The following is a 10,162-nucleotide window of genomic DNA, read 5'->3' as shown; positions in this document are numbered from 1 at the left end:
AAACTTACATTTGCCACTTTTAACCATTAAATAAAAATGCATTAAAAGTAGTAAAACATATTGAGCATATTTTGGAGAGCATAAATATATTTTCAACAAAGGATTTATACAAATATAGAATTTCCTCTGCAGATAGAAAGTCAAACTACTATTAAAATTTATATATCTGTAAACACTAAAGGTTGTTATGTTACAGTGATTTAATTTGCTGAGTTAATTTTAATATATCTGTATGGATTAAAAATGACAAATAATTGATATCTGTCTTTAAAATGTGCATTAATGATTAGGAAATCTATATTTCTATGACAATAACACAAACTAATTACATTTCATTATTTAGCAGTATATTAGCCTACTATATATGATAATACAAGATTGGAAATTTTGATGTATTTAAATATTAAACACCAAATAATTTTCTGAAAAGCATTTATGGCCCTATGAATTTTCTCAGAGCACCTAAAACTTCCTTGTTTCTTAAGCTGTAAATAAAGGGGTTTAGCAGAGGAATCACAATAGTATAGAACAGAGAATATATCTTATCCTTATATTTACTTGGTCCAGACCCAGGGCTCACATACATAAAGAAAAGAGTGCCATAGAACAAAGAGACAGAGAGCAGATGGGCACTGCAGGTAGAGAAAGCTTTGCTTCTGCCCCTCTCAGTCTTCGTTTTCAGGATAGAAAAGAGGACACAGGCATAGGAGACTATGATACTCATAAAGGTAATAGCTTGTATGACAGCAGCAAAAATGAAAACCACTAATGCATTTATAGATGGGTCAGTGCAAGAAAGTGTATAAAGTGGCAAGATCTCACAGTAGAAATGATCTATTATATTGGACTTGCAAAATGTTAATCTAAATAATAATCCTACATGGACAAGTGGATGCAGAAAACCAATTATGTATGAAACACTTATCAGGTAAGTGCACACTCTGTTGGACATCACCACAAGATAGAACAGAGGGTTGCATATGGCAACATAGCGGTCATAGGCCATTGCTACCAGGAGGAAACATTCTGTAGTTGCACTGGATCCAAAAACATAATATTGGGCCATGCATTCAAAGAGGGAAATCATTTTACCACTGTCTAAGATATTGACAAGCATCCTGGGAGTCACTGAGGATGAAGTACAGGCATCTGCAAAGGCCAAACTTCCAAGGAAAAAGTACATAGGAGTGTGAAGATGGGGATCCTTCCAGATGAGAAAGATTAAACCAAGGTTGCCCACCATGGTGATGACATAGATGAAGAAGAACACCAGGAAAAGGGGGACTTGCAGCTCTGGACGGTCTGTTATTCCTCTGAGAACAAACTCAGTCAGCTGGGTCTTGTTTACCTCCATAACATCCCTCAGACTGCTCACTGAAAAGAGATTTAGATGAATAAATTATGACCAAGTTTAAAATAAGATAGAGTTGATGTCAGCATCACATCTTATCTCTCAGATGCTCATTAATTAACCCATGTGAGTATGGAATATTTGTTTTTACAAATACACCTAACATACAAAGACTTTTAGAATGATTTTGAGGTACAGCGAATTTAATGATATGTTTTTATGAGAAATATTAAGGAATAGCCTAAAGACACCAATAAGGTCTTAGAGTACTGTCATAGTCACTCTAAGTTATATAGATAGCTGTAATGTTTTATACGCAAGAAAGAATGGAAAATACTTAATGCATATGCACTACAGTTACTTTAAACAATACTGATAAAAGTACAAAACTGCATAATCAGTTTCTCAACTACTGCTTACATTCTTTATACTGAATAACAAAAACAGAAAAAAACTTTAGTTTTAATAATATATATATCATTCTTTCCTAAGACAAACAAAATGATAATAAATAAAACTCTTATTTTAGATAAATTTTTTAATTTCTTCTATAAAATTATATTGACCAATCATTGGCTCTTTTAGGAAACTAATCATTTGATTTCTTCTATATTATGATACTGCCATTCTTAGCTTATAACATAGAATCAATAACTGAAGTGATATAACTAAGAAGTTAAAATAACTGTTATAAGAGGAAACACACATGCTAATGCATACACTAGTGATTTGTTTGCATATTAAAGATCAATACAAGAACTGTCCGTACACTTGCCAGTTCTAAAAAGTATTCAGCTGACAATGTCTTTTAATAGTTTAATTACACATGCTTCTAAAAAGATTGTGGCAGTTCTCCAGTTGCTCCTATAATAGTACAAAAGGGGTTATCAAAGTTAGAATATAACATTTAAAAAAGAAGCCACAACTCTGCAACAAATGTCTTCATGCAAATAAGGATGCTGAGTGGGAAAAACAGTCTTCTATTTGGAAGAACATACCAATTGGTTATCCAATACTAAATGGCCTTGAAAACGCATACATGAAAGTACATAGACTGAGAACATTGTTTTTATGTACTAATTATGTATAAATATATTTATAAAACTAGGAATATATGTGTGTGTGTATTGTGTGAATAACAACCATTAAAGAAAAAGAAGCCATGAATTGGGAATAGAGCAGAGGTAAGGAGTATGAGAAGGGTTGGAGAAATGAAGGGGAGAAATGATTAAATAAAATATAATTTTATCTCAAAAATAAAATAAAACTTATAATAAAGAAATAAGACACAGTAGAAAGAATTCCAAGTGTCATGATTACATGTATTACATTTAAGTGTTCAAATTGTAAATTTTATTTAATAGAAAATCAGGTGAGGAGAACATAATAAAGCAAATGTCTATGACAAAGATAAACAAGGCAAATTAGACTCTTAAAAATATTTGAAAGTTTCACAAACTGGAAAATATTGAGAAGGATGGACTCTGTTGAAAGTTGGGGTAAGGAAGGGGACTCCAAATCAGCATCACCAGTCTGTCATGTATCCAATGACACATTATACATGATTATTAGCATAAGCTATGCTTCATATATTCAAATCCTTGATTTGCTGATCTACAATAGAAGTTGGTCATTTAGAAACAATAGCCCTAAGGATATAACTCTGCATGAGAATGGGAACAATTCTTGGATTCACAGACCCCCAAGCTTTTACAAAAAGGGCAGCTACCTGGATGACCTGCCTAGCTATGTTTTTGCTTCTCTATCATGTTGATAATTTCTTTATTAACTTAGCTAAATATTCCATACCGTAGACTGTGACTGCCAAAAACTAATTATCTCAAAACAAGTGCTTTCTAATTGCCCCACCCCAAACACACAATGTGGAAAACTGCAGGTAGAATTAATAAAAAGAAAATCCTGAAAAGAATAATCATGAGACAGTAAAACTATATGGATATGCTAAAGTATTTTTTCTGAAACAAGCTATGTATACTGTAGAAATTATTCCTTTTCATTTTTTTGTTGAGAATATGAAACACAAACTTTATTTGGGGTTTGTCTGAGCACAATAGCACATAAACTAACAGAAAAGCTGGTGATAAGTCTAACAATTATTCAGGTATTGTACACTAAATCTACAAAGGCACCAGATTATCCTTACTAAATACCTTATTAAATATCCTTATTGAATACCAAGAATTCAGCAGTGAAAGTGACTCTTTAGATATCTGATTTCATCCTTTCTACATATATCTAGGAATACTGTCTAAACCATGAACCAGATGAGGACAAATTATCCTAAGATGTCACCACACACTTCTATGGTTCTCAACAGTTGGAAAAAAATTTCTGATATAGGAACATTTGCTGTGTCAATATCAGAATACAATTACTAATTAAAATAACTAGCATATTGGTTCCATCACATTATCTTTTAGGAGTCTTTTTTTTTAACTTTCAAAAACTTTGAGTCTCAATTACACCTCCGAATTATTCAGTTATCTCTCATAATCCAAGTTATGAATTTTGTTTTAAATTTTTCTCTGCAAAATTTTGGCTTCTGCAAGAAGCATACACTCAGCAATCTATAAGTCTATGGTTTTCATTGAGGTCAACAAACAGCACAGTGAAAAGGCTAAGCATAGAGTTCTTTAAACATTCACATGATTGACTTCAAATTTCTGGTCTACAAGCACATAAGTGCGTATACATAAAGATTAAGAGGATCAGACAAGATGTTTCAGGTTTTATCCAATCAGTACTGCTTTCTATTCCATTTTGTAGATAAATCCCCTCAACAGAGATATCCCTTGTAAATTAGCAATTTTATGAAAATACTCTAAGTATTAAAAGATTCTGCTTTAAAAAAATAATTGCATCCAAATAAAACACTATATCCTCACCTAATTCCTATAAGGAGATGTATGGATGCGGATGCCATAGATTTAAGTCATCATGAAGAACTCTTATGGTGAAGAACAAAGATAACATAGGCATTTTTTTCTCTTCATGTTAATTTTCCTTAAGACAAGTTTGGATTGAATGATTTTTTTCACCTTAAGTGCTACTTGTGAAGCTAACACTGAAATTCCCTCAATACTAACTACTAAAAGAAAGAATCCCAGTAGAATAGACAGTCTCCAGATAGTACATAAAAATTTAGAAGTCACTATGAGAAAACTTATTATAACAATTGTTTCCACGTGTTTTCTTTATTTTGAAAACAAAAGCATTACAAACTAATGATAATAAAAACATGCATTCCACTGAGATTCTTCTGGTATTTTAGATGTAAATGACTTCCAACTAAGTTTGGCTTAAGATAAAACAACTGACAAGTACTGGAAAGACTGTGGGGAAAAGGGAACCCTCATTCACTATTGATTGGACTGCAAATTTGCCCAGCCTGTGTATAACTATATAGAGAGAGTTTAAATGAAATTTTCCATCTGGAATTTTAATGTTCCTTCTGAGAGCCAAAGACCTTTTTTAACAAATATCCCAACACCAGAAATAAGAAGACTTTATTTGAGTTGTTGGTCAGAGTTATCAAAGGATTTTCTAAAACACAGTTTCTAAAACATTGTAAGCTATTGGTGTTGCCTTTGGTTGCACCCCAGAGGCTGATGATGAGCTCCTACCACTGAAGACATAATGCCTGAGCTAGAACTGTCCTGAAAGACTTCTCCCTAAGAATAGGCTCTCATTTACCAAAATGATGCCATATAAGCTTCTAAAGGAGAAAATCAAGTAACAATCCTACCTAGTTATGATGCTTATGAACCACAACAATGAACAGCATGGCACAATAAAATTAAGCATGTAATAGTAGTACACATATCTTGGCATTTCCCCAGGACTAGTGAAGTCATGGATTTTGAAGGAGAACTGTAGCTGGAGTTTTTCTGTGTCCACCCAACTCGTACAGCCACGCAGACCCAAATAAACACACAGAGACTTACATTACCTATAAACTGTGTGGCAATGGCAGGCTTCTTGCTATCTAGTTCTTTTTTTTGGGGGGGGGTGGGGTTCGAGACAGGGTTTCTCTGTGTAGCTTTGCGCCTTTCCTGGAGCTCACTTGGTAGCCCATGCTGGCCTCGAACTCACAGAGATCTGCCTGGCTCTGCCTCCCGAGTGCTGGGATTAAAGGCATGCGCCACCAACGCCCGGCTGCTATCTAGTTCTTATAGCTTAAATTAACCCATTTCTATTAATCTATAAGTTGTCACTTGGCTCGTGGCTTACCAGTACTTTACATCTTGCTTCCTCTGTGTCTTGCTGGTGACTCCTGACTCAGCCTTTCTCTTCCAAGACTTCTCTCTGCTTATACCACCTGTACTATACTTCCTGCCTGGCTACTGTCCAATCAGCGTTTTACTTATCACTCAATCAAAACAACACATTCACAACATACAGAAAGACATTCCCAGTACTTCCCCTTTCTTTTTTTCAAACAGGAAGGTTTTAACTTTAACATAGCAAAATTACATATAACAAAACAACTATCAAGCAAGAATTATAGTTACAATATCTAGTCTATTTGTATTTGGCAAAATCAAAGAAAATATTCTATTTATCTTATATTTGTGAATCTAAAGTTTTATATCTATCTTTTCTCTTATCATAACCAAAGAAAATTATAACTATCTAGTCTTCAACTACATCAAAGATCTCGGAAGGATATAATACTAACTGAGAAATGGGAGAAGGACACAAGCAACTTTTGGGAGTCTTACAAAAGTAGACAGAGTCAGATGGCAGCCTAGACAGTCATCCAAAGTTCCTCTGTAAAGTTGAGGTATCAGTTTTCAGCCCACAGGCCTAGAGTCTCTCAGTCACCTCTCTTTGTGTCCTGTAGAATGTCTGGCATTTTCCTCTATGAAGCAGGAACCTGAAGAAGCATTTTGCCTTGCAAAGTTCAGTGGTCACCTACCTATGGGTCCTTCATGTCCATTCAATCAAGCAGTCTAGACAAGGACAGTTTCTTGCCCAAATGGTTATTTTTGCCAAGAAGAAGATAAACTCCATGTAGAGTGTCTCCAATGACCATTCTCCTATCTGAAGTAAATCAGTACTGCCAGGAGCAGACATGTCTCACTGCTCAGAAAGTCTAATTTTTTAAAACATTTTAAATCCCATATTCTGTAGGTCTTTCAAGTGTTTGAAGATTACCTACTTAATTGAATTATATCTATGTATACCTAGAAAACTTAACATGACTATAAGTTTGACTATCATAGAAGACTAATTATTAATCTGTATTTCTTAATTATCCATTACAACCTAAATGAGTTACATAAACATAATACCTCAAACAAGACTAGAAATATATATACACTATAACAAAATGAAGTTTAAACTTGTATCAATAAGCTAAAATCCATATCATTGTAAAACATTTCTAAACAAGTTGTTCTTTAAAAGTAGGTTCATTAATCTACCCTTTCATCCTGTCATTATCTATGCTATACCCTTTTTCTTCTTTAGAAAAAGATTTGCATTTATAATCAACCTATTTTAAATAAAAATAAATATTCATAAACAATATTTTTGGAATTTGGGTGTAGCTTCTCATACTACTTCCTGCTAGATGAGGGTGCTGGCAATCTCATGGGGATGAACCTACATCTACTACTTTACTAAAACCAGCATAATACCTAAATAACTCTAAACAGTTGTCAGCATACGCACAGATAAGTGTAGTCTTCATCCCTCATCAAGGAAACCTCTGTTTACAACATACAGAGACCATTACAGAAAACCACAACCAATCAAAATGCAGTTGTGGTACTCAGGCAATACATCTGTAAAATATACCTACACCTAAGGCTCAGGGAAGACTGTGGAAGAGGGGTCCAAAAAATTGTAATCAGAGAGATTACTTCTAAAGTTTCAGGGGGTATTTTGTGAGAAAGTATCTCCTAGTATTGTGTAGAAGCTATACCCAAAAAGTCTCACCAATATGGCTGCCAAACATGAACCAAAACAGGACAACAACAACAACAGGCATTCTAAAGGGAATAAAGAAAAGCCCATGAGGCCCAACCCTACACAAAGAATTATAGGCAAATAAGGAATGCTGAGAGTGGGTGAAATGGTCTTCCCCCTTAATATCAATTAATGAAAAAAGGTCATAAATTTGAATAAGAGCAAGGAAAAGTACATAGGAGGGTTTGGAGGGAGGAAATGGAAGGAGAAATTATATAATTATATTATCATTTTAAAAAAGAAAAAAGAGAGAATGAAGAAGAAATAAAGTCAGGTGGGGCAAAAAACAAAGTTTCAAACAGAGAGTATGAGTATTTTCCAAAGTTTAATAAAAATTTTTGTACTTTTTTATTATTAATTAAATTTATTCATTTACTTTACATCCTGACCACAGTTTTCCCTCCCTCCTCTCTCCCATTCCCTCCCCCTTCTCTTCCTTGACCCACCCAATCCACTCCTCCTCTGTTTTTGTTCAAAAAGGGACAGGTCTCCCATGGGTGTTAACAAAGCATGGCATATCAAGTTAAGGTAGGAATAAGATCCTTCCCTTGTATTAAGGCTGGGCAAGGCAACCCAGTATAAGGAATAGGTTCCTGGAAGCCTGTTAATGGATTAGCTATTGGTCCAGAGTCTGTGAGCTCTTATAAGCCTAGTAGTTTCTGTGGGTTCCCTTGTGATGACTTAGACTTCCTCTGGCTCATTCAATTCTTCTGCCTTCTCTTCAGCAGGGTTCCCTGAGCTTGGCCCAGTGCTTGTCTATGGATTTGGTAGCTGTTTCTATCAGTCACAGGTGAAGGCTCTCTGATGACAATTGGGGTAGTTAGCAATATGATCTCAGGAGATGGCCAGTTCAGGCTACCTATCCACCATTGCTAAGAGTCTTAGCTGGAGTCATGCTTGTAGATTAATGGGAGTTTCCTTTCCACTAGGTTTCTAACTGACCCCAAAATGCTACCCCATCAAACACCCCTTCAAGATAAAAACTTGGAGAGATCAGGGATTCAGGAACATACCTAAACATAATAAACACAATATATAGCAAACCAATGGCCAATACCAAATTAAATGGAGAGAAATTCAAAGCAATTCCACTAAAATCAGGAACAAGACAAGGTTGTCCACTCTTTCCATAACTATTCAATATAGTACTTAAAGATCTAGCTAGAGTGATAAGACAACAAAAGGAGATCAAGCGGATACAAAATGGAAAGAAAGAAGTCAAAGTATCATTACTTGCAGATAATATAATAGTATGCATAAGCAACCCCAAATTTTCTACCATTGAGCTCCTACAGCTGACAAACACCTTCAGCAATGTGTCTGGATATAAGATAAATTAAAAAAATCAGTAGCCCTTCTATACACAAACAATACATAACCTAAGAAAGAAATCAGGGAAACAATACCCTTCACAATAGTCACAAATAATACAAAATATCTTAGGGTACCTTTAATCAAACAAGTGAAAGACCTATATGACAAAAACTTCAAGTCTTTAAGGATAGAAAATATCAGAAGGTGGAAAGATCTATCATGCTCATGGATTTGTAGGATTAACATCTTACTAAAAGCAATCTACAGATTCAAGTTTAATAAAATTTAATAACATATGTTCATGGTTTTTTGACAAATATTTAGCTTCCTTGTCAGAAAATCATTTCTGAGAGAAATGATAGATAACTATTTAAACAAACATTATTATTTTAGAAATCAATAGCATTATCTCTTATTATAGATCATCAATAAAGAGTTTGAATATATGTATCATTCACTAAATGGTGAACTGTAGTGATGCTGACTGAGGTTCATGACCTTGGTTTGAGGTTAGCCTAGGTCTTAATTACTGTATCTTTAATGTACTTCTGTGTTGGACTACAAGAGTGCGTAAGACTTAAGTATCTTGTAATACTATCTAATGAAAGCTAGAAAGATCAGTTTTAAAGCCTTGGAGGAAAGTAGCCATGTTACTGAAGTTATTTGTAGAAACTGATATTTATAATATTTCTAACAGCTATGAGGTATCAATATCAGATACATGAATACATTTCATAGTTTCAAAAGAGATAGTTAATGCTCAAGGGTTTTATAAGGAGATTTTGAGGAAATAAATGAATCAGGATGGCTGATTTCATTTGTACTGATATCTGTTCAATATCTGAAGAGTGAGAGCTGCTGGCCCCAATCCAACAAGACAAGAGCAGTCATTAAAAGTTCCTTCTGTGTAATGATGCTGCATTAGATGTAGTTCTGCTCCTTGTTGGTAAAATTAAGCTTTTATGTGTTAAATGGACAATTTCCATTCACATTTTTGGATTTCCTGAAGAACTAATGAACAAGCAGTTTACAGTTCCTGATTTGAGTGGATTGAAAGATTTCCTTTAGAAATTTGGATTAAAGAACATTTTCTGGGAAGTGGTGGCACATGCCTTTATTCCCAGCACTTGGGTGGCAGAGGCAGGCAGATCTTTGTGAGTTTGAGACCAATCTGGTTTACAAAGAGAGTTAGAGATCAGCCAGGGCTGTTACACAGAGAATTCCTGTCTTGAAAAAAAAATAACATTTAGTACAATAAATTTTATTGGTTATGGAACTAGTAATGATTAAAAGTATAAAAGAACCTTCTATAATTCTGATGAGCAAGTCCAATTTAAATAGTTTCACCACTTAATTATAGGATAAACCCTAAAAAAATACAATAGATATTATTAACGTTGTAGATGAGAACCAATACAAAATACAACTGAGGAGAACATGTTAATTAAGTCTGTCCTGTGGGGTGAATTAATAACTGTCTTCCTAACAAGACAAAGAAGCTAC

General features: G+C 34.3%; 1 protein-coding gene across 1 annotated transcript; it reads right to left on the bottom strand.

Annotated features, from left to right (window-relative positions):
- Positions 1 to 433: 433 nt before the first annotated feature.
- Positions 434 to 1,354, bottom strand: LOC114688955 (olfactory receptor 5AC1-like). Its single transcript, XM_028863410.1, has one exon. It carries the CDS (start codon positions 1,352 to 1,354, stop codon positions 434 to 436), a length of 921 nt encoding a protein of 306 aa, XP_028719243.1.
- Between the last annotated feature and the right edge of the window lie 8,808 nt (positions 1,355 to 10,162).

The sequence above is a fragment of the Peromyscus leucopus genome, chromosome 12 (assembly GCF_004664715.2).
Source record: "Peromyscus leucopus breed LL Stock chromosome 12, UCI_PerLeu_2.1, whole genome shotgun sequence".
In the NCBI taxonomy this organism is placed as follows: domain Eukaryota; kingdom Metazoa; phylum Chordata; class Mammalia; order Rodentia; family Cricetidae; genus Peromyscus; species Peromyscus leucopus.
The sequence above is the reverse complement of the archived record's forward strand: the minus strand, read 5'-3'. Positions and strand labels throughout refer to the sequence as shown.

Bases quoted from the DNA above. Each gene is read 5' to 3' on its own strand.
- LOC114688955 (XM_028863410.1), bottom strand. From the start codon at position 1,354: ATGGAGGTAAACAAGACCCAGCTGACTGAGTTTGTTCTCAGAGGAATA.